We start from the raw sequence: 27,422 nt of genomic DNA, 5'->3' as shown, positions 1-27,422 counted from the left end.
CACAACTAGAGACCAGACTCATAAGGGAAATAAATCAGACCTGCATGTGCAAGCACCACATTGTCTCACTAGTATAAAACCTGAAAGAGTTAATTTAAGCTCGGAGGTATGATAGACACTGGATGGAATTGACAACAGATTAGACATGAAAGAAAAAGAGTTTAGTGCACTTCCAGATTTAATACTAGAGACTCTCCAAATGAAATTAAAGTAGTGATAAAAATGAAAGCATCATAGTCAACCAGAAAGTGAGGAGGTCCTTGGTCAGTTCCCTAATGACTCACTGTGTGGCCATGAGGGTTGGGAAGAGAAGCCGTGACTGCTGGCCTAACCCCTGGGGAAGGTAGGTGAGACAGGTGGACGGGTGGCAGTCACCAAGAGAAAAGCATACTTACTTGAGACTTGGGAAAGGAAGTTAATGGGGTACGGCTCTGGAGATAACTGGATCTGTTGATACAGGGCGTGAACGTAGGTGGCCATGTTTTTTTCTGGTGCGTGAGTTAGATGCCTGAGAAAGCTGAAGCTCAGTATGACAGCTAAGGGGAAATTCAAACGGAAGAGCGGCGAGGCAGTGCCAAGAGTTCAGTTGTACGTGGAGGCCTTTTCAGTGGCTACGCTGTGCGTTTCCAGCAGTGAAAGAGCAAGGAGGAGAGGAAGAGAGGACAGTGAGGGTGAGGAGTCATGTTTTCAAGTTCATGTTACCTCCTGAAGCCTGTCAACTGTGTCCTGAATGAGGCCAAGGCAGTAGACAGTATCAAAAGGGCCAGAAGAACAAGGTAGGCTACTGACCAGGGCCACCTTAGACACGCCCAATTCTGATTGTTTCCTCATGCTTACCCCTTCCAGATAAGTTCACTGGGTAAAAGTTCTCAGTGAGCCGTTCCTCTCCATGGAATGTGCTGGAATTTCAATGTTTGAGATTTTTTCCATATTATTGCATGACATCCATGAATCATGAATTGTTAAACTTTTAGTTCTAGTGTAAATGTTTCCTTGCGGTCACAAACACCAAGAAGGCAATTCAGTGACACAAGTATCTATTGTGAAATCACACTTATGAACTTATGACTTTCTGTCTAACCTTTCAGTGTGTATACCCACTGACAATCTAAGATTGGCCTTTATGCTGTGTTTCTTAGATTCTGCATTTTTAGAACATGACAGACTCGGGTTTTGTGCCCGCTTGCTTCATGCAGTGTGAAAAGAAACGCTATTGTCCATGCCCGATGCTGTGATGAGGGAACATTTGTCATCTACTAGAGCTGAGCCTAGAGTTTCTAACCAGAGATAGAATTACTTATTAACACCTCAGTCGTGACTTTTAAGAAATTTTAACCAGGGAAAAAACAGGCGTGGTGGCGCACACTTGTAATCCCAGCACTTGGGAGGCTGAGGCAGAAGGATCACTGTGAGTTCAAGGCCAGCCTGGGCTACAAAGTGAGTTTGAGGCCAGCCTGAACTGCATAGTGAAACCCTGTCTCAAAAGACTTTTAGAAAGTTGTTTTTAACCAGGAAAATCCATTTTTCATAGTTTGGTCTTTTTCTGTTTAGAGATTTGCTTTTGGTAGAAGAGACCATACAACAGAAAGTTTATCAGCCTTCTTTCTAAATATCTGTGACACAACCTCGGATTTACATAGAAACTACAAAGACAGATGAGGTGTTTTGCTACTGAACTCTCTTTACAGCTCCCTAAGACACCGAAAGCCAGCGGAGTGATCAAGACTGCAGTCAGGAAAGGAAACCTCTCCCACCTTTCTGCTCTTTCTGTGGCCGTGAAACCTGCCAATGTGCACCATGGTCCAGGAGCCACTAGACTGCAAACCCTTACGATTAGAATGGGACTCAACTTGGACAAAGCACAGCGGGGCTGGCACTAGGTCAGAGCTACAGTGTGGTTCTCCCACCAGGCTCTGATCCCAACACCCTCGAGCTCTGGATTCTCCTCTGATTCCCTGTTGTTTCTAGCAATCACTTTCTAGCATCTTTAATACCTTTTTATTATTAAAAGCAGTTCCTATGCATTGCTAAAACTATTGTAAGATATAGGCAGACAAAAATAAAAGCATGAATGCAATGCCTACCATCCAGAGAGTGGTATTGTAACCTCTTTGTTCTTACCTTTCTGGATCTCTGCAAAGTCCTATACCCACATGTAAAATAAGGTTGTGTTGAGTACAGTACTTGCTCTCAGCTTCCAGGCACCAGGCCTGAAATCACATGTTTCTCTAACACTTGCTGGTGTCTTTTAGTGGGAGATGATGCTGAAGTCCACATGGGGGTGTTTAGGGATACTTGTTCTTCCTGGTAATGCATTGTTCCTAGCCCATTTTAATGGACAAAGCTAGGGTGTTTTTTTTTTTTTTAATCCATGAATACTGTTAGTATTGACAGTTTGATTTTTAACTTTAGAGTGTTTTCACTAATTTATTTGACTTTACAGTTGTATGCCTCTTACACTGAAAATCTTGATTTCTCATATAATTAACATTTTAAAAGCTGTTTTATTGAGTTATAATGTATATGCCATAAAATTCACTCTTTTCAGTGTTCTCAGTATGTTCTTTAGTACATACACAGATTTGTATAAGCATCATGTTCTAATTTCAGAATATTTCATTACACCAAAAATGAATTTTATGCCCATTACTTGTGATGTGCCCATCAATTTCGTCTCCCTAGCCACTGTACTTGTAGGCACTGCTAAATCTACTATAGACCTGTCTATTCTGGATATCTCATATAAATGGAATAACTCAGTGTGTAGCCTTTTGTGTCTGGCTTCTTTCATTAGCATAATGATTTCAAGGTTTCCCTGTGTTGTAGTAGGGATCAAGATGCTGCTTTTTTATACAAGAATATTCTATTGTATGGATGTCCAACATTTTGTCCATCCATCAATTGATAGATATACTGGTTGCTTCTTTTTTGACTATTATAAGTAGTTGCTATGTATGTGTTTTCACCTTGCTTGGGTATACTCTTTCTTTTTATATGTGGATTCATATTACTATATGGCTTCAAATCCTTTCAGTCTAAAGAACTTGCCTTAGTATTTCTTATAAGGTTTCTCTGCCAGCAATGATTCTTTCCATTTTGATTTGTCTTATGATTCCTTTATTTCCCCTTTTCTTTTGAAAGACACTTTTGAGGTATAGATTCTTCTATAAAACAGTTTTGTTGTGTTGTTTTTCCTTTCATCATTCTGAATCCCCACTGCTCTCCGGAATCCATTGTTTTGGATGAAAAGTCACCTGTTGTTCTTGGCTTTTTTTGTTTATTTGCTTGGTTGCTGCTTTTGTTCCATTTTTGCTTTAAAGATTGTTTGGCTTTCAACTGTCCCACTATAATGTGTCTTTGTAAGAATATCTTTTTGTTTTTGCTGCTTGAAATTCATGAGCTCTTAATGTACACATTATGTTTTTCATCACATTTGGAAATTTTTCTGCCATTGTTTCCTCAAGTATTTCTCTGTGTCTTTTCTATCCAATTCTCCCTTTCCATGTAAACTGGTAGGCTTTCTGGTGTCCCTTATTTCTGTTTGTAAGGGTTCATACTTTTTCTTTCTATTCTTCAAATTATATAATCTATTGCTCTGTCTTTAAATTATTGTTCCTTCTCAATTCTAATGTTGAACTCTTCCATTGAAATTTTCAAATATTACAATTTTCTACTTAGGGATTTCAATGTAGCTTCTTTTTTATTAGTACTCATTTGTAGTACATAATGTTTATATTCCTTGTGGAGAATTGATGCAGGTACATAATACATCTTAATTCCTTTTTCATCCCTTTCCTTCCCCCCCCCCCATCTCTTGGTCACCATCCTATTTAAGAGAGATCTTTCTTCCTACTTCCTGTTATCTATCTTTTATTCTTTATTTATATTTTGGGTTTCTCGTATAAGAGAAACCATGCAATATTTAAACTTGTGCATCTGATTTACTTCACTTACCATTACTGTCTCAAGGTCCATCCATTTCCCTATAAATGACTCAAGATTATTTTTCTTTATGGAAGAGTAATACTCCATTGTATATAAATACCACACTTTCTTTATCTATTCATCTGTTGATGAACATATAGATTATTTCCAAGATTTAGCTATTATAAACTTAGTTTCATAAAACATCTCCATAGTTGTATTCTCTATTTGATGAATTGTCAATATACTCTAACATTTTTAACATATTTCCTTTCATTTTTCAAACATATTTATACTGGCTTCTCTGAAGATTTTGTTAAATCTGATGTCTACACCCTCCCTAAAACAGTCTGCATTTGTTAATGGTCAGCTGGTTGGTTTTTCCCTGTGTAGGAGTAGGAGTCACATTTCCTTAATATTTTCTACATCTCATGTTTTGTTGAAAATTGAACATGTTATATAATACAGTATCCACTCTGGATTCTGACCCTCTCTGGGTTTGTTGCACTGCTGTTTTATATTTATTATTGTTCATGTGTTCATTTGTTGAGTGGCTTGGCTGGACTAATCCTGTAAATTGCATTTCTCTTACAGTGTGTAGCTTTTGATGTCCCTGCTTAGATACTTTTTCTTGTTTTTACTTTTAAACTTAACTTCCTGTGAGTTACTCCAGGATCAGTCGGTATAGATTAGTGCTTCACCATTGATTGGGCAGAGGTTATGCTCAAAATGACTGGGCAGAGGTTGTGCTCAAGATTTTCAACACTTTCCATTGTGTCTGTGTATGGCCTGGGGACGACTCTCAAACTTAAGAGAGTTTATCTATCCCCCCTGCCTTTACCTCAGGGATGGATAGTGTGGAAGTAGCCCCTCTGCTCACTCTTGGGTGGTCACAACTTCAGTCTTTTCCATAGCCTCTTAGTCCACTAGTGTCCAGTGTGACTTTCACGGGGCTCTCTTTGAATCTCTCTTGCTCCAGTTTCTGCTGGTCTGTCCCTACTGGTTTCTCAAAAATATTGGGCTTTTCTTTTAGTTTTGTGATCTCTATTACTTTTTATATGGCTCTGGGGCATGGATATTCTACATTTTCTTCCTAATAAAATCAAAAGCAAGGCTAAGACATGTAGGGCTTCACAGCTTCTTTAGCCCTCATTAGTTCCATGATTGGAACTGCTATGTTACTGGGCAGGAGCTGGGGGTCAGAGGAACCCTGACCTTTTTATTTTTTTGTGGTACCAGGAATTGAACTGAGGACCTTGCACTTGCCAGGCAGGCACTGTGCCACTGAGCTGTCTCCCCAGCCCACCCTGACCTTTCTTGTTTGTCCTGCCCAGAGTCTCTGTGGGGCAGGACATTTGGAAGTGCTAACGGACACTACTGAGCAGCTATAGCTGTGTATCTGGTATAGCTCTTCCGGAATACCCAGCTGAGGGTGGACAGAGCATGCTGCAGTTCTCTAAAGCTGTCCTGCCTACCTGGAATAGATCTTCAGCAGTATGAAGGTGAAAAGTAATTGTCACAACCGCCCAGAACCACTCTTCTACAGTATGGAGCTAGAGGCAATGGATACAACCTATGGCTCAAATTTCATAGTCTCTCAGTAAATAAATGCTACTTAATTCTTTGTATACTGTTAGGTCAATTTCCAGAGGTTTGAAATTGTTGTCATAGATAATTTTGGCCGTATTGAAACTTATAATGTTACTTATTTGCTTTAACTTACAATGTAAAGAAAGTAAATGCAAAGAATCCAATACAGTTATTTACAAACAATAAGACTACTGAATGTAGTTTAAGTATTCTGTCATTTTTATGTGCCTGTCTCCTCAAACTGTTAGCTACTTTAGAGCAGGGCCTATGTCACATTCATTTCCATTTCTAGTATGCAGGGAGCAGTAGGTGAGAGGTAATGATCTCTGCAGCATAAGAAGAAAACTAAATAGTGTATATGGTTTTGAATATATAAATCCATAATTCATTACACAGTGGCTTACCTCCAAAAACTGGCTGGTTGGCTAGCTATAAAACTGGCTCCTACTTGGTCTTCATAGCATACACTTTCATAAACAAACAAACAAACACACTCACATGCTTAGCTTTTTGTAACCTTTTCCCAGTAACTTTTCTCCCTATGCAAAGCTTTATTTTTCTTACTAGACCTTAAAGACACAGTGGCTTACACCCTTTCAGAAACCAGTGAAATGTGTGAGACATGGGATAGGTTATAGAGTGGCTCAAAAATACAAAAAGTGTAGAACTAAAATAAAAAAGCATAATTAGGTATCCACAAAAAGTAACATTAAGTCAGCATGCCAATGGCAACTCAGTTAAAAAGTCTTGAATTCTATTTAAGGTAGCACTTAAATACATTTTTAATTATTTAACATAGTGAGATGTGGAGCTTCCTGAAAGATCTTAAAGATCCTTTTCATTATATATCAACCATAGTTAAAAAATGAAGGCTGTGACCATGGGATTCAGGCCTGGCGCTCGTGAAAGATTCCCAAGACTTTCACAAAGAAGAAATGGTTTTCAGTCACTTTCCCATCAGTAGAACAAATGCCTACTTTAAAGGAGAGATTTATCTTGGCTCATGGGTTCCAATGGGTTCAGTCCATGGTTGGTTGGCTATAAGGCCAAACAGCATGGTAAAAGTGCATGGAAGGGGAATGCTGAGCAGCATCCTTATGGTGGCCAGAGAGCAGAAGCAAAAGGGTAAAGCCTAGGATGAAAACATACCCTTCCAGGTCATGACTCAGTGACTGAACTCATCAGGAATGAATCCACTGATGAATATACACCTCCATGAGCTAATCGCCTTCCACACACATGACACTTTTGAGTGACATTTTAGATCTAAACCATAGCATTCCACACCTGTACCCAAAATACTTATGTCTATCTCATTGTATAAAATGGATTTGATTCATCTCTAAGAGTCACCAAAGTCTTAACAGTTCCAGCATTGCTGAAAAGTCCAAGGCCAAAGTTACCTCTATGACTCAAGGCAAACTCTTAGCTGTAAGCTACTGCAAAAATATAAAAGAAAGTTAGATACTTCCAACATTCAGTGGAGCAGAGTCAACGTTCCCATCCCAAAAGGAAAGAATAGAGGAATAGACAGAAATTGGAACAAAACAAAACCAAAAGCCAGTAGGGCAAACATTAAATCCTGTAGCTGTATATCCAGCACCTGGGGCAGGCTGTAGCAAGACATCAATTCCAAGGGGCTTGGGTGGCCCTGCTCCTATGGCATTGCTGAGTGCAACCCACATGATTTCTCTCTTGGGTTGGCTCTGCTCACTGCCTGCAATTTTCCTCTGCAGACATTCCATGTTCCTGGCATGTCTAATTTCCTGGGATTTCTAATGCATTTTTGGCATTGGGCTCACAGCTTCATACATTACCCTTTTAAGAGCACACTACCTGGCCTCCCAGGCCTTTTTCTGAAATCTAGGTGGATCCCCTCATAACCCAACTCTCCCATTCTGTGTGCCTGTAAAACCATTACCACATAGATGATGCCAGTATCTGCTATGAGCTCAAGCAGTTAGCTGGGCCCCCTTGGTCCATGGCCTTAGTGGCCTCTGAGTGCCTAGATATCTGAGCATGGGAAAATGTATCTCAGGGAACCTATTCCCTAGGCAAGCCTTTTTGACCAAGAAGTCCAGGGCTCACTTCTCAAATGAAAACTTTACACTATTGGATCTTTACCTTTGATGGCTGGGATCTTGCTGATTCCTTACATGTCTTCAAGCCACCTTTCTTATTTCCTGACTCAAAGTACTTGGCTTCTTTTAATGCTAATCTTTTAGCAACTATGGTCTCCATGGCCCCAACTTTATAGGTGATTCCTTTTTGATAAAATTGCAAACTTTTCATTCCTGATTTTCTAGATCTGGCTAAAAGCAGCTAGCAGTACCAAATGGCACAGCCTGGATGTTGGGTTGCTTTGAAATTTCCTCTGTCAGCTTAATTAGTCACCCTGATTATCACCCTGATTTTCACCCACCACCCTGAATATCAGTCTCTCACAAAGAACAGTGGTATCTCAATTTATGAACTTAAATTGTTTTATGATTTTGGGAATATGGCTGTGTGTGTGTTTGTGTGGGGATGATGTGGTCATGTTTTTCACCCAATGCAGAGTTTGCTAATGCAAGCAAGATTTTGCCAAACACTTTCCTTTGCTAACTAAATTATCTGCAAACAGAAGTGTTCATGAACCAAGATGTTACTGTATCAGGACATGGGCAAAATAAAGACAAATTTTCTAGCAGGGTATAATACACATGGCCTCTACTCTGTCAGTGGAGTCCTTATTCCTACCTGAAACTTCCTGAGCCTGACCTTTACTGTCTGCATTCCTATCAGCATTTTGTTTTGAGCTCCAACCCGAATCTCCCATCAATCTCTGCTTTCTCTGCTTACAGCATTCTAGGCCTCTCTAGCTTGCATCTCCAAGCTTTCCCAAACTCCTCTTGTAAACCATTTCCAAAGACTTCTGAATCCTACAGCCAGCTATAGTCACAGCAAGGACCCCACTTCTCTGGTATCAATTTTCTATATTAGTCACTTTTCCATGGTTGAGGCAAAATACTCAACACCTTCAATATAAAGGAAGAGAGGTTTATTTTGGTTCACAGTTTTTAAAGGATTCCGTCCATGGTTGGTTGGCTCTAAGACAGAGCGCCATGGTGGAACAGCATGGAGGAGGAACTCCACTCATCTCATGGCAGCTAGGAAGCAGAGAGATGTGCAAGGAGTTGGGAAAGGATATACTCTTCCAGGTCACACCCCCAGTAACCCCCCTCCAGCCAGTCCCCCTGGCAGCATATTCCCCTACTGAACCCATCAAGGGATGGGTCCACTGATGAGTACAGAGCCCCGATGACTCGGCCATCTCCCATGCACATGTGGCTTGGGGAAAACATTTTGTATCTAAAACATAACATGGTTTCACAGTGTATGTAACATTTTCTACCCTGATTTGGGTACCGACTATGATTGTAGTCAGTGTTTGCGAGGAAAAGGAATTAATACAGTACACATAATTTATAGGAGAGTCAAATGCAAAAGAGTGCAGGGAGATCTGTCCACACACTAGAGACCCTAAGAATCCAAATGAGGGCCTGGATCCCACATCGATGTCCTGCATGCATCCAACTGAAGACCTAGAACCCAAAACCATGCCCCCAGGAGTCCAGCTGGAGGCCTAGAGCCCACAACAATGTCTCATGCAAATTTGCATCAAAGACCTGTGCTGGGAAGGTCCAAAGTTCAGTGGTAGAAGCTAGAAAGTCTGCACCAGTGGGATGAAGGATCTGTGCCAGCAGGCTGCAGGGTCTGCTCTGGAGCCAGGAAGCAATGCTCAAAGTAAGGACCAGAGCTCCCCTGAAGTGAACCTCAGCCATCCTCAGTAACATCAAAGTACTGAGCCCCTCCAATGATGATACAACTGAGTTCATATCAGGAAAGCCAGAGCAACAAGTTTCTCCAGGAGAATCAACAGCACACCATCGTCCCCTCCAGTTCTCTTTTTATAATGCTGGCAACAGTTTTCAGGTGGGCCTTCCACACGCAGAACCACACTGGTTCAGTTTAGCTGGGTGTTACAAGTTGACCGCCAGTTTTCAATCCACCACAACTATGAAACTTTACTGGGTAGACTTAGACCTTTGTATGTTGTAAATTAGTTTCATTCACTTGCTAATTAATGTAAACAATTTACTAAGCACCAAAACTGTCTCCAAAATTCTTAAGACCATAACGTTAAGTAAAATAAGCCCAACACAGAGAGTTAAATATGAGCAAATAAAAGAGTAAAGATGGTAAGAAACAAAAAAGTAGAGTTTTTGGAAAGGGGAAAAGTAGACTTTTGGGACAGGAAAGGGGATGGAGGGAGGCTGGTAAGGGGAATAAAAGGATCAAAAATGATCAAGATAATGCCTATGCACCAATTCCCCAAGACAAACGTAGCTATTGTGTAATGCAGGCATACACTAGTAAAAACTGCTTTACTTAGAAAAAATCCTTGGCTAACAATACAGTGAAAAGAAGGTAAACAAGATCCTTTCCTCGTGGGACCAGTTGGAGAAATGCGAAAACAATGTGTTACCACATGAATTTATTCTCACAGATTGAATTGTGTTAGATTTTATGAAGTACAGAGTTCCAGGGAAGGGAGATTTGGAAATGAGAGAAAGCCTCTCCATAAGCTGATGTTTCAGCCACGGCAGGAAGAAAGAGTTGGAGTGAAGTGAGCAGAAAATGGAGGAGAGCTGCTGCGGCCACACTGGGGAGGGACAGGCTCCCGCATCTGCAGAAAGGCAGGGCAGCAAGTGAGGTGGAAGCATTGGGAGCTTCAAGAGGCCGGGAGGGCGAGCCGGCCACACAGGCTCGGGGTCTAAATTAACCACCACGGGTGTTGGTTTTCATCCCTCTTGTGGGTTTGGGGTACCCCACAGAACATGACCTTGTTTGGGTTTTAGAGGGAACTCTGTGCAAAGTAGGTGGGCGGGTCCCTGGTGGAAACAGGAGCGGAGGGCGGGAGGAGGCAGCTGGAAGGTTCCGTTGTGCGCCATCTGGGAGATCATGTGTCTTGGACTGGTCGTTTCAGAGAAAGGAGAGGAAAGTACATGGATTCAAGACAGATTTCAGAGGTGGAACAGCAGCCCTTGAATACACAAATCTTTTCTTAAGTTCTGTTTTTTTTTTTAAAATCTTATGTCGCTAGCATAAAGCCTGTGAAAGTCAAACCTAATACAAATGCTGATTGCATTATGGTTTTAATGAAATGCTAGTGTTTGATGTTATGATGTTGATTAACTATCATTCAATTCAGAGAGTAAGTCAAACGTTCTTTTACCAGAAACGAGAAGGAATAAATGTTGTCTCTCTAAGTTCTGGGGAAGCTTTTCTTGCTTCTCTGCTAGTACAAGCAGAGGCACTGAGGTAAAGACAGTGATCTTGGGTTTTTGGAGCTGGACCACCTGGGTTTACATCCTGACTGTTTGAACTAGAATTTTAACTATAACCTTGGGAAAATTACTTAACTCTTCTAAACTTTGGCCTCAAGTAGAGATGTTTTTTCTCTATTCCTACCTCACACATCTCTGAGAATGAAATGACTGATGTACAACACTTGCTCATAATAGAAGCGCAATAACTATTATTTCTGTCAACTTACAAATGGCCATCCTTGTAATCTACACTGTTCAGGTTGTTTGCTACACCTAAAGGTAGGTTTTAACAATTGGAAAAATTTAACTCAATTCTTTTCATATCCAGTGAAGGAAGTCACAGTCTGGGGAGGTGAAAAGATTGCCCAAGGACAAAGACCTAACTAGATGCGCGGACCACCCAAGCCTTTCCATTATGCCGGCCTTCCTGTGGCCCCTCTCTAGCGTTTACCTGAAAGGCCGTGTGACACATCCATGTGTCCCTGCCGTTTCCTGCTGAAGGAAGCGGGTGGCTCATGGTGACCCCTGTTCTCTTTGCTAGTTACACACTATGGGAAAACTTCCTGGGACCAGAATGGCGGAGTTGAAAGCCAAGTACACGTTGCTGCACGACACGGTGATAAGGTATGCCGCGGACCAGCGTGGAGATACTGTTGGCCCTATCTCTGTTGTCTGTAACCGGACCTGCATGTGTTCATGCTCCCACGAAAGCAGACCCTGACCCAAGGGTCTGAGTTCAAGTCATTGGAGAGACGATTTGCAAGCATCCTGAGAGTGGAGAAGAGAGAGTGGGGAGGGAGGAAGCCCATGGGGCTGGCTTACACTGAGGGCAACTGAGGCACAGAAAGGCGGAGGAGGCCTGTTGCACTCTGCAGAGCACTCTTGAGCCTCCTCCATCCCTTCCCTTTTCCCCTCCTTTGCCTCACAGCCTTGTGTTGCATCTTCATCAGAATCCAAGGAGGGACAGCAGGGTTAGAGCTCCAGCCCGCCACTTACCAGCCTTCCTCTTCCACCCCCAAACCCGCGCTACTTCCACTCCCCTGGAGGCCTTGGGCTGCTTTGCAGGGGGATCAGGGTGAAATGATTGATGTACAACTTCCCTTGCACCTATCCCTACTTATCCAGCTCCCTTCAGGGCCCCAATAGCCCTCCAGAACCCCACCCCTTGGCCCTGCTCCTCCCCTCCCTCTCCCCTCCCCCACCCAGATCCTCAGCCTCACCCTACACAGCCTCCATTCTCTCCCGGATGTCCTGACTGCAGAGTGTAGTTTTTAACTCAGGGATCTGGAGGCTGAAGGTAGGAAGTCTGGGGACATCTCTTCCTACGTATTTCACTCTCCTTAACTGAACAAAGCTCCCCACAGATCTCAACTTCCCCTGAAGCCTCTTCACAGATACAGAGAGCACTGTAGTCTTTCGCACCCAGGATAGCTCTGATCTAGGGCCCAGGGCAGCTCTGCAAGGTGCAGTGACTTGATTTCCTCCTCCCCAGCCGGCAGCTCAGCGCCTTGGGCCCTTGAGAAAGAGCGGGCGCAGGCCCCGGGCTATCGTGTTATTTCCTCCTGCTTCCAGGTTGTGTTACGAAACAGCTGCTTCCCTCTGCTACCCGCATTTCCCCTCCTTGTGACCCTTCGGCTCCCTCTAGGGCAGGAGGAAGTGGAGTCTCCCCTCCTGCGGGGCTGCAGCGCCAGACACAGGCTGGAAATGCAGAGCTGCGAGAGGAGTTTATATGTGCTGTCATTACAGCCGCTGTTGCCTTTTGGCCCCTGACCCAGCGCCTGTCACGAGAAATGCTTGGCTGGATGCCAAGAGGCACGTGGCACCCGAAAGCCTGGGAAAATGGGGGTAGCTGGTCCTTTCCGCTGGGATGGGCTCAGTGAAGGGATGGGCATGTCTGCAGTGAGCTGACAGGGAAGGTTTCTGGCCTGTGAGGAGCTTGGTGGGCCACGCCCTCCAGAGAGCACGGCCTTTGAATCAGGAACTGGCCTCCCTTGCCTCTGAAGAGCAGAGGTGGCTAAGGCGAATGTTTCCGAGAAAGATGAATCATGTCTTCCAACAGAGCTGGAGCTGCTGCTAGCTCGTGCACAGTGAGTTCTAGAAAATGCTAGGGAACTGATAAAGTATAAGTTCTGTGTCTATGCAGATCCACCTCTGCCATGTACTCAGCTCCTTTGCCTTTCCCAAATAACTGCTGTGATGTTCAAGCCCAGTTCTAGGCAGGCATCAAGGATAGAATTTGAAAAGTCTATAACTTATGCCATAAATTTATAAGGAACTTTTCCTACCTACTCTGCCAATAACGTGCTCTTTGAAAAGTTTCTTTCTGGTAGTTCACTAAACAGGAGAGATCTTCCTATAGCCGTGTCAGGAGAATTCAAGGAAATCAGCACTGCTGGGGTATTTTGAGAGACCCACTCATTTTCCCCCTTCCCTGGAAGACGTGGTCATTCTTCACAATCCAGGGAAAGTGCATTTCGTCCTTTCTCTGTGGTCTTCTCCTGTCTAGACTTAGACACAGTCACCAGTTTACACATGGTCCCCTCTGCCCAGTGATGGACAACTTGAGGCCACCAGCTGGGCTTCGTTGACCTCAGCATCAAGTGGCCCCAAGTGTCACTGAGATGGACTGAGCCCAGGGGCGGGGAGCAGCTGTGGACACGCATTTCTCACTGGGCACACCTCTCCTTCCATGGCCAGCACCCAAGAGTCTGAGGTCCAGCTGCTGCAGAACGCCAAGCGCTTCACCGAGCAGATCCAGCAGCAGCAGCTCCACCTGCAGCAAGCAGACGGTTTCCCCGAGGCACTGTCCACCGAGGTCTCCAAAATGCGGGGGCAGCTGCTCAGGTACCAAAATGAATACAACGCCGTGAAGGAGAGAGAGTACCACAACCAGTACCGGTTAAGCAGGTAGGTGCCCAGTTCTCCCACGCATCCTGAGACCCAGGGGAGCAAAGCTGTTTCTACATCAGTAAGACAAAGGAGGAAGCCGCTTTGGGTCCAAGCAATTGCAAGCTCACTTCCTCCCCCAGATTCCCTGGGATGAGCAGTCCCCAAACAACTTCCAGCTTCTAGGAAAAATAACGAATGTGACAAAGGCCCCTGCATCCCTGCATGTCAAGGGACGGTGTGTGTTTTGTGTGTGTGTAAAACCATACGCTGTGGGAGCTGCAGCCACAAAATAGCCTCTACCAACAAGTTCCTGGCGCTCTCTAGGCCCCTGCCTGCCCAGACCGTGGGCCCTGATCTCTCTCATCTGATCTGCTCTGTGGCTACTGATCACTAGATCACTTGTCAGGTGGTGAGTGCCTCTCTTCACGTGTGCTTTCCAAACGAACTTGGAGCTGAGGCTCGCAGGAGCCAGGCTGTCTTCTTATAAAATAGCAAAGCAGGGACCACGATGCAACCGTCATCCTCTCTTACTAAACTGTTCCTTAGGACCAAGGAAGAAAGTCACATTCTTCTGGAAGACACAAACACTTACCCACAATAGAAGCTGTCGTTTAGAGAACTAAAGCTGAAATTTGCCGCTAGAAGGGCAAACGATATTTCCAAAATTGCTAACGTTCTTCCCAGGGAGTAGCAAGTCAGCAGAAGAGTTTGCTCCCCAATCTCACCCTTCAGATTCAATTTCAAAATGACTGCACTGCAGGTTTTATGCTCCACATTGTGCCCTGGCACCAAAAAGTCAAACCTTCCCTTCTAGAGTTTGTTACCATTTAAGGTGGCAGAACTCTGCTGTTTATAAGAGGAGGAAGGTTACTAACAGTGCAGGAAAAGTCAGAGACAAGCTGCCCAGAGACAAGCGAGTGGCGTGAGTGGTCGCCCAAACCCTGCAAGCCCTGGGTTTTGAGATCGCTCCTTGGGGTCTGCTTTTTCCACTGAGAGCTGGATAAAGAAGGCCAGTTTAATAGCAGACCTCTATTCCGAGGGGAAAGAAATCAGAGTTGGTTTTTTCTTTTTTCATCTTTCCATCTGAACTTGTATCAGACTCACCAGTGAGAGCTATAAAAAGAAAGCCTCGCTATTTCTGTGCTCTGTAAGCACTCTTTCAGCTGAGAAAATAATGAAATTAAAACAATTGGCAGTTGTTCATTAGTACTGAAAACATGAATGCTTGACATTTCAGGAAAGGGTAAGGGGAACATAAGTCAGTGAATATTTAAATTGTTTCAAATTTCCAGGCATTCCTGCCAAGGGGAGAGAAAAGCTGAGAATGCTTGCTTTTAGGTATAGATAGGCAACTGTTTACTGCTACTTCGGATGGGCAGGGGTTCTGCACAGTGACTTATTCTGAACAAGAACATTCCACATGCATGTGGACGGAAATGTTTAGTGTGCTTTCTTCAGATTCTTTAGCTGCGCAGTCTCCCTTGCACTCTCAAATATCAGCCGTGCAAGAATTAACCAGCTTATTTTCATAAAAATAATGGCGATAAGAAAGGAAACGGCAGGAAAGCCTCACAGGTTGTGCATTGCATTGGCTAAACCTGCCTCGCACTGCTACACAGAACAGAAGTGAACACACTCACCACCCTCCAGGAGAGAAGTGGACAGTTCCATCCCCACATAAAAATAAAGAAAGGAAGCCAGTGAGAGAAAACTATTCATCCAAATATACACATGCCATTTGTCAGCCCAGTACAATAAGCTCTCATTTTATTCAATGTCTGACCAACAGAAGCCCAAATAACTAGCGAGCCTCCACCCGGCATCTTTAGGAACTTCTGAATCATGGTCCACTACGAAGAGCAACATATTGTTCGTGTGCTCTGGGGGAAGAGTTCCACTCCATAATTTAGTCGCTTCTCTTCTGTTTTCACATAACATAAACTCTTTGATAAATGCCCATGGTCAGTCAAATTATGACTGCTTAATAATTATGTGCTAGAATAGTTTTAGTTCATCGACTAATATCCATTAATGACCTCTTGACAAGTATATACTTCAGGAAAGAAAACAGATCCTATTTAAATAAGTGAAGTAAATATATGCTAATAAATAATAAAGTAGCTAAATAAACAGCATTAAAAACTTCTTCTGGAAACAAAGCAGAAGCAATTCTCTTTCTACAAACTTTCTCCCAAAAGATTTTTCAGTATTCTCTTCAGCCTTTTCCTTGCCTGACTTTGGGGGCTTCCCACAAAATTTGGGCAGTGACTAGCCTGGGGCTCTCTGGTTAAATCTGACATTGTTTTGGCCAGCTGAGGAGATCAGGCTGTGGCCAACGCGTGCTGTCTACTGCAGAGTGGGCATGGGGCGAGGGGACCCTGGGCCGCACATGCGCGCGGCTGTCCTGATGTGACTCTGACCGTAGCGAGTGTTTCTCTCCCTCTGCTGGTTCATGCATCCCGCCGTACACATGGGGCTCAGTAGCTATTTTCCTTCCTTCTGGTGACCAGGAAGCACACAGACCTGGTAAGAAAGGAGCAGAGGGATGATGTAAGCAATGCACTGGAGTTTCAGAAGGCTGGGAGGTGGTGGAGGGGCCTGCGGGAGTTGGAAGGAAACCCTTAAATCCTCTTTGCTCCCTTTGGGGCAGTCCGTATCTTACCAGAAGGAGATGCACCTGAGGTACGCACTTAAAGGGCAGAAGCACTCCCAACCTGCCGAACCCCTCTCCTCCCACGAAACATCTCAATTATTCACAAACTTCCTACAAGATTCTGACTCAGAGTTTGAGAACTTTATCCCAAAGCTGGTCCCCACCCTGGCTCCATCTCAGAATCCCTGGACTCTTCCCTGGGTGACCATCAGTCTGTGTCCCAAGACCTCCAAGGACAGGGGGCCTCCAGAGCCCTAGAGCCCTCCCAGCTTTGGGAGGCTTCTACACTAAGCACATTCTTGGGTTCTTCAGAAATCTTCCTCCTCACAACTTCTGCGCATTCTTGCTTTCTCTGCTGATGGTCGATGATGCCTCTCCTGGATGCTGTGGTGAGGGCCCAGCACCATGGGTGGTGGGAAGAACTTAGCAGTAGTCAGGGAATATGGGGAAGTCAGAGTTCAGGGGTCCACAGCAGGAAAGCAGCAGCTGGGTCGAGAGAGGACCACGCCATTGGGGTGAAAGGCAGAGATTTTTATATTTGGCTTTAATGTGAGGAGGAGGGTCGAGACGTCATCCCAGTGGTGCTTTCTTCAGGTTGCTGTGGTCGCACTGTCCATCCACCTCAGTCCCAAGGACAGCCAGGTGTTGTCGAAAGACCTAGTGACTTAGTTCAACAGGGTCCAGTGCCCTCGGCATTGCTAGAAAATCGGTTAAAGATTGACTAACATTAGTGCTCAAGCAGATCAGAATGAAATCTACAAGTTCATCCTTGCAAGGGATGGCTGGCGTCTCAGAGGGAAAGAAATGGCATCTTTAAGACCTTATGCGATGTTCCATCGTCTAGGGTGTGTGTGTAGCTTACAAGGTAGACAGTGAATGTGTCGCTCAGCTGCAGTGCGGCCCTGGAGGAAACAATGGCAAAATCTCCACAATCCCCTCAGCTTCCTGTATTGTCTCTGCGCCCCGAGATCCTTAAAACCAACCTATTTAGTGACATGTTTCCAGTTAGGACTGGTTGCTGCAGAAAGGAAGTAAATCCTAAGGTGTTTGGGTGTCGAAGCACCTGGTTCATCCAGAATGCTGGAATATGACAGACTTAAATCTCGTGGGAGTTTACAGTACAGAAATAAAAGTAGACCTGCTGGCAAAATGTTAACAACTGGTTGATCTCGGTAAAAGGAATTTGGGTGTCTGCTGTATTATTCTCTAACTGCTCTGTGGATTTGGATATTTTCAAAATAAGAAGTGAAAAAGAAAAAAACCAATTAAATTCACATGAGTTTAAAAGGTTAGGAGTTCCTATATGCCAAGAGGCCCATTCAAAGCATGTTTTTGCCCAATGATTCCATCAGAAATGGTAGTCCAAGAAGAGAAAGAGAAGCATGATAAAGCATAAAGATATTTATTACATCACTTTTTATAAAAGTAAAAAATTGGAAACAATCTGAACCCTTAGAAATGGTGGGGTATTTAAATAATGCAGTCTACAGGTAGCTTGATACTGAAAAGATGGGTGAAAAAGATAGAGCTCTGGAGTGAGTGTCAATATCGGGTCAGCCTTGACTGTGTGACTTTGGAAAAGTGCGTAATGCCTCAGTTTCTTCATTTGTCCAATGGAGATAACACCTGCTTGGCAAAGTTGTGAAGTTAGAAATTATGCATGTGGCTGGGGATATAGCTCAGAGGCACAAGCGCCTGCCTGGCAAGCACAAGGTGTTGAGTTCGATTCCCAGTACCAAAAAAAAAAAAAAAAAAAAACCCACTGCTTAAGCTGAAATGATGCATATAATGTACCTGGCATGTAGTAGGTCCAGTAGATGAGAAAGAATATTTAGGATTATTTTATGATGGTATAGCTACCCAATAGACCCCTGATAGAACAATTCAATTATTAATTATGAATTCTATTTAGCAACTGAGGAAATATTAACTGTTAGGTGAAAGTGGATTCAACCATACTGGTACATTTAATAAAATTTTGTTAAAAGATTCAAGGAAAATTAAAATGATCCACCACTGTGTGCTAGGGTTGGGATTATAATCATTCTCTCATAGAAAAACACACTTTTCAAGGAAATAAAAGTCGACTGGTGTCTCTTAATTTTAAAAAATGCACAACGGAAACGTAATTACTTTAAAATGTCTTAAGTAGTTATCCATTTTGTGTTTTTTTTTTTAAATCACTCATATTTGTGTAGTTAAGCAGAGTACCATAAATCATACCTTCCAGGAGAGCCATTTTGAAACTCACGAGTACTCCGTTGCCCTTAGAACTCAACGAGGAAAGCACACTGCCGCCCCCTGGTGGCTAAAGTGTAGGATCAATATCTGGGAATTAAGCATCTCCAGCTTTCACAAGCTGGCAACCGCAGAGTATCTAAAGCTCTAAAAAAATTCAGCTTCAATTTGTGCTTGGGACAACTAAACGATATTAAATTCACTGTGACAAATTCTGACACTAATATTAACGTACATTATTGCAATTAAATTTCGTAAAAATAAACTCTGATGTGCCTACACTTTTAGTGCCATGTTCTCCGACCTACTAATGTGTAGGATCTGCTTGATACAGTCAGTGGACCCAATACTCTGTGCATCCCCACTTCCATTTTACAGATGAGTCTTCTATATTGTGAAGTTTGTGTTGATCAAATCTGGAAAATCTTAAGACTTCTTTAGTAATGACTAACATAGTAGTTAGTCTTTAAATGCAGAATAACAAGAAAATGGAAAATCGTTCCCTTAGACTTCTTCAAGAAGTCTAGTAAACAAAATGGAATCACTGGGAGAAAAAAATAAGTGATTGTATTCAATCTATTACTATTCTGTTGCTATCTATTTTGTTTAGCGCATTCAGGCTCACCCTCACTGAAGCAATTTTCCAGATTTCACTTTAGTGTCTTGTCATTTCATCCTAACAGTTGCAATAAAAGTAGGACACAAATTTCCCTTTCTTTGTTTTATTCTCATCAACAAGGGAAAGGAACTGTACATTCCTATTTCACTGTGCGTCCTAGTATTTTCTGTTTCTTGTGTTTGTTAATCTCAACTCAGGGTGATGTTTGGCTTTCAGGGGAAAACTCTACTCTACAGTTCTCAGCTATATCCCGCTGATTGATAGTGTTACTGAGTTCAGCGAGGTCCTTGCTGATTTTCTGCCTGCAACATCTGTCTATTTCTGATAGAGGAGCGTTGAAGTCTTCAGCTATAACTGAATTTATCTCTTTTCTCCTTGCTGTTCTTTCAGTTTTGCTTCATGTACTATGACCCTGTTTTCAGGTGCATACCTGTTAAGAATTATTACGTCTTCCCAGAGAATTTATTCCTATATTGTTAGGCAGTGCCCCTTCTTTATCTCAAATCACTTCCTTGCTCCAAAGTCTACTCTATCTGAAAGTAATACAGGTCATCACCCTTTATCCAAACGGCTTGGGATCAGAAGTCTTAAATTTCAGAGGCTGTAGATTTGGGAATATTTGCATAGACTTTACCAGTTGAGCATCCCTGATCCAAAATCCAAAACCTGAAACTTCGAACATCATCAGTGTCAGTGCTTAAAAGATTTCAGATTTTAGAGCATTTTGGATTTTGGGTTTTCGTGCTCTCTTTTGGTTAGCATTAGCATGGCCTATCTTTATTGATCTATTTTTAATTTATATGTATCATTACATTTAACGTGAGTTTCTTGTAGGCAAGCTATAGTTGGATCGTGTTATTTTTTATCTACTCTGATAACCTTTTAACTGACATTTAACATGACTACTGATATAGCTGGATTAGCACTTACCGTATTTGTCTCTGTGTTCTGTTTCTCATCCTGGCTTTCTGTTCCTATTTTTACCATCCACTCTTTTTCAGCTTTTTGTGGCTTTAAGGCAGCATTTTTGTGCTATTGTAAGTAATACTTTTATTTTAAATTTTCACATAAAAATAATTAGAGAATAACAATAGTTAATACACTGTGTACCATTATCTTAAAAGAGTGGCCAAAATGTTATTCAGATACAAGTCACAGACAAAAGAAAGACTCTCTTACAAATAACTGAGAATTTTATATTATTTATTTTCTCTCCTTCCTTAGCACTATAAATTGTGCTTCTTTTTATTTTATCTTATCGGTTGCCCTGAGTGTGGAATATATATTCACAACTATTTCCAGAACTTTCAAATAGCACTACTGTATACAGTTTTAAATACATTCTAATAATACAGTAATCCTGGTGTCTCACTTCCATCCTTAGTATCATCATTTCTGATGCATCAGCATATAAATTGGTATGTTTCTATTTGTAAGCATGCATAATTTGGTAATAATACCAACCAAAATCCTAAGAGTTTGAACAAACGTATCATTTAGGTCAATTAAGAATTAGAAAAATATGTCCTTTATCTTCACTTAGTCTTTGATGTTCTTCCTTTCTTTACTTCTGATGTGAAAGTTTAGATCTCCAAGGAAATTCTGAGCTGGTTACACCAATTTAAAAGTCACTGCTGTAACTGAGTCTTTGAAAGCAGTTTAGAGAGTAAGAAAAGGAAAAGATTGGCTTTGGCTCAGCCCTGCAGCAATAACAAAAAAGACCTTAAAGTGTCTGTAAAATCATGCAGTGAACTTCTTTCCTGGCTCACAGCAGAGTGTGGGTCATCCGGGAGCCCCGATCCTGTGTCTTTGCCAGTTGAATCCCAAGTCTTCCCAGTTCAGCGCAGTTAGGAAGAGAGAGCTGCTTGCTTGCACTCACCTACACTTGGCCAAAACTAGTCCCACGGCCCCAAGCCCAGTGTGAGGGAGGCTGTGACGTAGCAGTGTGTCCAGGAGGGGACACACTGTGTGTCCAGGAGGGGAAAATGACGAACACACGGCGCACAATCGGGAAATAGACAGTGATGCGGCGCCTGCTGGGGATTAATACTGCGCAGAAGAGCGAATCGTGGTCGGGGAAGGGTGATGAGTGTCTGCGCGGCCTGGGACAGCACCACGGCCGCCTCCGCAGAGCTCTGCTCATAAAACTGAGCTATGCAAGGGTTTGTGGCAAGGCCAGGGCAGCTGGAGAGACCCGCAGGGCACAGGCCCTGAGGTAGGGATCAATTTGACAAGCAGGCCAGTGCGGCCAGAGCTGGAGGGGCCGATTATGCAGGCATGGGGAGGCGGGAGGAAGGCGTTCACATTTCCGTTCAGGTGAGATGAGGAGCCTCTGGGCTGGAGAGTTGAGGTACCGGGTGCGGGCCTTTGGGAGGCGGGAGCAGGTATGCAGGTGGGCACCGGACCAGGCAGGGGGTGCGAGGAGAGGCCTAGAGCCCCTGCAGGGCGCCCGAGCTTCCCACAGGGTCCCGTGCTGAGAGAACTGCTCTGCTGCGTGTGTGAGCGCGGTGTGCAGGGTCCCGGGAAGAGCAAGCCCCAATATAGGCCTGGGGGAGTCAGGAAAGTCACCCTGAAGAACGGACCCCGGGGCCCACAGGTGCTCCTGGCACGGCCCTGGGAGAAGAGAAAGTAGGCAGGTATTACCATGGAAAGAGCTTGTTCTTTTGGATTTCATCAGACTTGATTTTTTTTCTTTTTTTGGCAGCTTAACGGAAGAAAAGAACCTCATATTGCAGGAATTTGAGAAGATACCTAAGCCAGGAGTAAGTATTAAATGATATAAAGTGTGTTAAATGCAGGGAGAGCCAAGCATCCCTTTTTAAAAAATTAATCTTTATCACCACAAACATATGCTGAAAGAGCAGGAATCATAATTGTTGATGGCCCTGGAAGGAATATCTATACACATTCTGGAGTAAATGTAAGTGGTGCCTGTTGGAGGATTTAGCAATTTGTCCTGTCATTTACACAGTGTTCAGTTGTACAGTATCTGCTTTGTTTCTAGAATAAAAAAGTGTTGGCACTTAAAAACATCATTTTGCCGCAGCTGTTACCCTCATAGCTTTCCGGAGATCTCTTGTTACGAAAAGAAATTTTTAATAAAGGACACATATCACTTGTGTGTTTCTGCAAAACAAGCCATCTCCAAAGTTAGTGGATTGAAACAACAGTTGTTCCTTCTTCTCCACAGTCCTGAATTCTTCTGGTCTCAGCTGCTCTGCTGCGGTTGAGTGATCGAGGAAGGCTTTGCCTATGTGGAAGTCACGCCACAGGCCCTTCCCTAGCTGACCACATCAGAGTGAGAGGGTTTTCAGCAGCGAGAGAGGACAAATCTCCACATGCAAAAACTTTCTGATACTCTGTCATTGGCCAGAGCCATCCGCATGGTCAGGTATAGAATCAGGACGTAGAGAAATAGCCCTCTCTCCTAGTGGAAAGGACGGAAAGGATAGCCCAGACAGCACAGGGGCAAGCCGTCCCAGGCACGGGGAAGCCGTGACCTTTTTTGCCGTCCACCACAAAGAGTAAATAGAAGGTCGTTGTACTTGGCTTTGCTTCCACTTTCTGGATGCTTGTATTTTTTAATAAGTGCTGTTCATGGTTTAATCTCATGGCCAGCCACAAAAAAACTTGTTTATTAATAGTAAAATACTATTAATTCTACCTAAGCTCATCTAATCACCATTTACACAGATTTTATGGGAAAAAGTGTCTGGAATTTTAGCTCCAGATTGTAGGTGACTAAAGTTAGTCTCTCCCAGCAGCAGCGAAAGGAGAGAAGCCATGCATCAAGCCCATGGCAGGCCGAGCCGATCCATCCACGTAGCCCAGAGCACCCTGCGGGCGTTGTCAGCAGAAAGCTTTGCTCCCATAGGTTCCTCTCTGGACTGTTCAGCACAGAAGCAGGATCTGCTAGGAGTCTGGGGTTCAGGGCATCTGGGGAGAATATGCAGAAACTAGAGAAGCAATATTCATAAGAAAGGGGCGTTGTGGTTAAGGGAGAAAGTGTTAGATATGAACCCCTTTATCTTTCGTTCCTATCTGTGACTCAAGTTAGCTGTCATCCTGTTAGTCAGAGATTATTTGCCTCTGATGGTGTTAAACCACAAGCCTAGTAGGACACACAATAGGACACACAAAAGCATTAATTTCATTAATACTTTTTTATACGAAATACAAATTTAACTCAAAAAAGAGGAAATATTTAAATAAGAAACACTACTTTTAAAAAGTCTAACATAAAATGTGGAATTAAACATGCAGTGCAACTGTCACGCCTTGATTGAAGGTGTCAGAAATCAGAAGCTGCATTTAGCTTTGTGAGAACACATTCATGAGCCCACAGCAAACATAATCAACATGGTGAGTGCAATTTAGTTTTTAAGGTAGAAAAACATTTGCTCAGACTGTACAACCTGATCATTTTCACCACTTTTAAAGGAGATGGAGAAGAAGATGAAAATGCTGAGAGAAAGCACTGAAGAATTACGTAAAGAAATAATACAGAAGAAATTAGAAATTAAGAACTTACGGGAAGATTTGGCATCTAAGCAAAAGCAGTTAGTCAAGGAGAAGAAGGAGCTAGAAGAAGTGTTGGAACATCAAGTTGTCCTGAAGGTGAGTGCCAGCAAGGTTATAAACACACAAGGGTTAACTACTTCTCAGGCTTGACAAAAAGAGATAGTTGCCTTGTGGTGGAGCCTATGAAACTGAACCTAAACTCTGGGAATTCGCAAAAGACTGTTTGATAAATAGTACTGTTCCATTTTAAAGCTCTGACCCTGGGGAACAGGCCTCTCCAAACTTCACCAAATACTTTCTGATATTAGAAATAAATGTAACAAAGACAACTGCTTCCTGGAAGAACATGCGGTGGTAGCAGTCAATCCTGGTAGCAGAGCGGAGAGAAGGTTCCTCCCCAGGGGAATCCGAACAGAGCTCCACAGTATGGGTCAGACGCAATCAAACACAACTCTCTTAGAGGGTCTTATAATGAAGCACATGGAGCAGAGTGGAAGGGTTCTACCTGCTGTAGTTCCTCTCTTACTCCTGTTTAATTTGCTTGTCTTACTTCTCAGCTGAGACTATATGATTTGTATAGTTTAATGTGATTGCATTTCTTTTCTAGGATGAAGTGGTCCAACATCAAACCATTCCTGTACAGATTGGAAAGGAGATAGAAAAAATAACACGCAAAAAAGTGTATGGTTTTATGTTTATATTTTGAATCCCCAGCCATCCTCCCCTGAGTAACACATGCACACTACGTTGAGAGGACTAAGCACTGGACACTTCAGACTCAAAATTTTCTGCTTTTTGCCTTGTCTAGGTTTCATATATTCAGTTCTTTAAAAGATAGTGCAGCAAATTACCATGAGTCATAACTCGTATATATGTCTTAGTTATGGGTCAAGATTCTGTTTCCAACTTATAAATCATATCTTTCTAGAGAATTCCATTTGATTGTAACAGAGCCAGGGATAAATTATTTGAACTGGTTAGAACTTCACGGTCCAGAGGTAAGTCAGCCAGCCAGAAGCACACAGGACCATCAGCACACCACTTTGCCACCTGTTCGTGTGTAACACACACCCTCAGACATCCAGAGCGGATCTGGATGCAAGGGCCACTTGGGAAGCAGAAACAATGACATAAACAAGGATGCAAATATTCTGGGGAAATGATTGATCTGGTGACTGATCTTTAAAGAAGAGAGGTAAAATGAAGCAACAATTGTTCTAAAAACCCAGCTTTTTGGTGAGGACCAATGTTAAGAAATTCAAGTCCCTTCCAGGAAGCTGGTCAGAAGGAGGGTAGAATGGCAGAGACGGCAGCGCTTGAGAACTGGAGAGGAATCGGGGAGGGGCGCATGCCTGCCTCAGCGGCACTGAGAAAGGCGCCCTCCACGCCCCATTTACCCATGGTCCTCATGCACTCCCGAGACCACTAAATCTATGACTTGTTCTTCTGCCTGGTTTTAAACACTGGCACAAAATAAAGCATGTGTGTGTGTGTGTGTGTGTGTGTGTGTGTCCTACAGAGAAATGGAAAGGAAAAAAATTGTGTTGGAATACGAAGTCAAAGAGCTGAACAACTCCCTAAAGAAAGTCGAAAGCAAAGTGAGCGCTCTAGTGGAGGAGAAGGAGGATGTCATGAAGGAAGTTGAAGGCAAGCGAGCCTTACTGGAAGTCAGAGAGCGGGAGTATAACCAGCTGGTCAAGCTTGTAGAATTAACCCGGGAGAACGAAGCTTCATCACTCACTGAAAGGTTCGTGGGGCTTCCGTGACTTCTGTCATCTGAAGTTGTCTTTGATGTATATTTGAGGATGCAAAACATACTCGCACATTGTCTTATGTTGATTCAATTCAATATAATTTTGTAGACTTTTAACTGTTTTTCATTAATTAGACATATGTTACCAAATAAAGCATTTGAAGTAATTTTTCCATCCTTTATTCATAAGTTTCCTCAGTTCTATTTATGTGACCAAATTTTAAGGACAAAATCCATCGTGTGTCACAAGCCTCTGAAGTATACCTCTGGGAAATTAAATCACTGGGGTGTGCTGTGTAGTTCAGGGATTTTTGCCAACAAGTAATGGTATTTCTGATGTAATCATGACTTTTTCCCCGTGGGGTGATTTTGGGTGTGATTCCCCAGGGGGATTTTATTTCCTACATTTTGTTGTTTTTCCAGTTCTGGGATGGAACCCATGCTAGGCAAGGGCTGTACCACTGAACTACGCCCCTACCTCTATCCCTGCTTGCTACTTTCAAATAAATTTTAGGGATCCTGGGGCTTCTACCTCTGCCAGTTTGTTAGTACACTTGAGTTTGTAAGAATATAGCTCCAAATGATACCATCTTATGAACCTGGTTGCTTTTGGCATCATTTACAATTATGATTCTGACCCAAGCAGTTTATATGTCCAGTACGCATCTGGACAAGCTTTGAGGAACGTGGGGACAGCTGATGACGTGTCACTTTCATTCTCTCCCTTTACCTGGACAGAGGGATCTTGGACCTCAGTTTACGAAACAGTCTCATTGACAAGCAGAACTACCATGATGAGCTTTCTCACAAGCAGAGAGAGAAGGAACGAGATTTTCGAAATTTAAAGAAGATGGAGCTCCTCTTGAAAGTGTCCTGTGAAGCCCTCACGCAGACTCAAGCCTTGCATCAGAGGCTTCTGTTAGAGGTGGGTGCTGGAAACCACTGTCTGACTCCGCAGCTCAGTGCTATCTTCGGAAGTAAAAACATTTCAGAAAGCTATTTTTTGCTACAACAGAGAAGGAAGAAAAGTGAAAAGGCAATTTTCAAATACGTCTAAGCTACTATAGAGTTTATAGTCCTATAATGTCCTCAGATCTCTTTTTAGCTCAAGACTACACAGGTGCCTTCTCGGGATCAGGCCTCAGCCTGGCCATGGAAGTACTTGGGCCATCCAGGTCTAGAAGCAGGACAGGGTCCACTGTAGGTCAGGACCAAGTGCATCACTGTCTTCCTCCGTTAAGTCAGATCCAACTGGAATCCCAGTACTCTAGGAGGCTGAAGCAGGCGGACTGAAAGTTTGAGTGCTGCCTAGGCAACTTAGCAAGACCTTGTCTCAAAATAAAAAATAAAAAGGGCTGGAGATGTAGCTCAATGCGAAGGATTACTGCCCAGCCGCCACCTCACCACACACACACACACACACACACACACACACACACACACACGCGCGCACACACGTACACACAGTAGATCCAGCATAGTGCAATGGCAGCTGGGACAGTTAAGGATCTCATTAAATCACTGTGTAAATGTCAGTGGTCAGTAGGCTACTCCTCCACCCACCAAGGGTGCTCCAGAACCCAACCCTGCCTCCATCAGGCCACCAGTGTAGTGTGCAGTCTCAGAGGTGGGCTTCAGTCACAGGATGCCCAAGAAAGCAGTCACCTTCTTACTGCCTCGGTGCTCCCAGGTGATGGCTATGGCCCTGGGGCCCCTACCTCCTGTCTCTCTCAGAGAGGGCTCCCCTTGCTAAGTGACCAGCGCTCTAAAGGCCAGAAGACCCTCTAGGGGGCTGCGTTCTTGTGCCAGAGCCTGGGTTACTGCATCCTTTGGTGAAGAAAGGATGGGAGGCAGCAGTTGAGG

The 27,422-nt window shown here is 43.4% G+C and overlaps 1 protein-coding gene across 1 annotated transcript in view; it reads left to right on the top strand.

Annotated features, from left to right (window-relative positions):
* Nucleotides 1-27,422, top strand: part of Ccdc146 (coiled-coil domain containing 146) — a 115,143-nt gene that overhangs the window by 61,268 nt on the left and 26,453 nt on the right. The window contains exons 2-8 of the mRNA XM_013510513.1: nucleotides 11,428-11,510; nucleotides 13,584-13,793; nucleotides 21,990-22,047; nucleotides 23,726-23,902; nucleotides 24,414-24,487; nucleotides 25,326-25,553; nucleotides 26,298-26,484. Of these exons, the coding sequence (XP_013365967.1) occupies nucleotides 11,428-11,510; nucleotides 13,584-13,793; nucleotides 21,990-22,047; nucleotides 23,726-23,902; nucleotides 24,414-24,487; nucleotides 25,326-25,553; nucleotides 26,298-26,484 (1,017 nt within the window). The remainder of the gene's footprint in view (nucleotides 1-11,427; nucleotides 11,511-13,583; nucleotides 13,794-21,989; nucleotides 22,048-23,725; nucleotides 23,903-24,413; nucleotides 24,488-25,325; nucleotides 25,554-26,297; nucleotides 26,485-27,422) is intronic.

The sequence above is a fragment of the Chinchilla lanigera genome, unplaced genomic scaffold (genome assembly GCF_000276665.1).
Source record: "Chinchilla lanigera isolate Chin_1 unplaced genomic scaffold, ChiLan1.0 scaffold00009, whole genome shotgun sequence".
NCBI lineage: Eukaryota > Metazoa > Chordata > Mammalia > Rodentia > Chinchillidae > Chinchilla > Chinchilla lanigera.
Note: the sequence above shows the minus strand (reverse complement) of the source record. Positions and strands in the feature narration are given on the sequence as shown.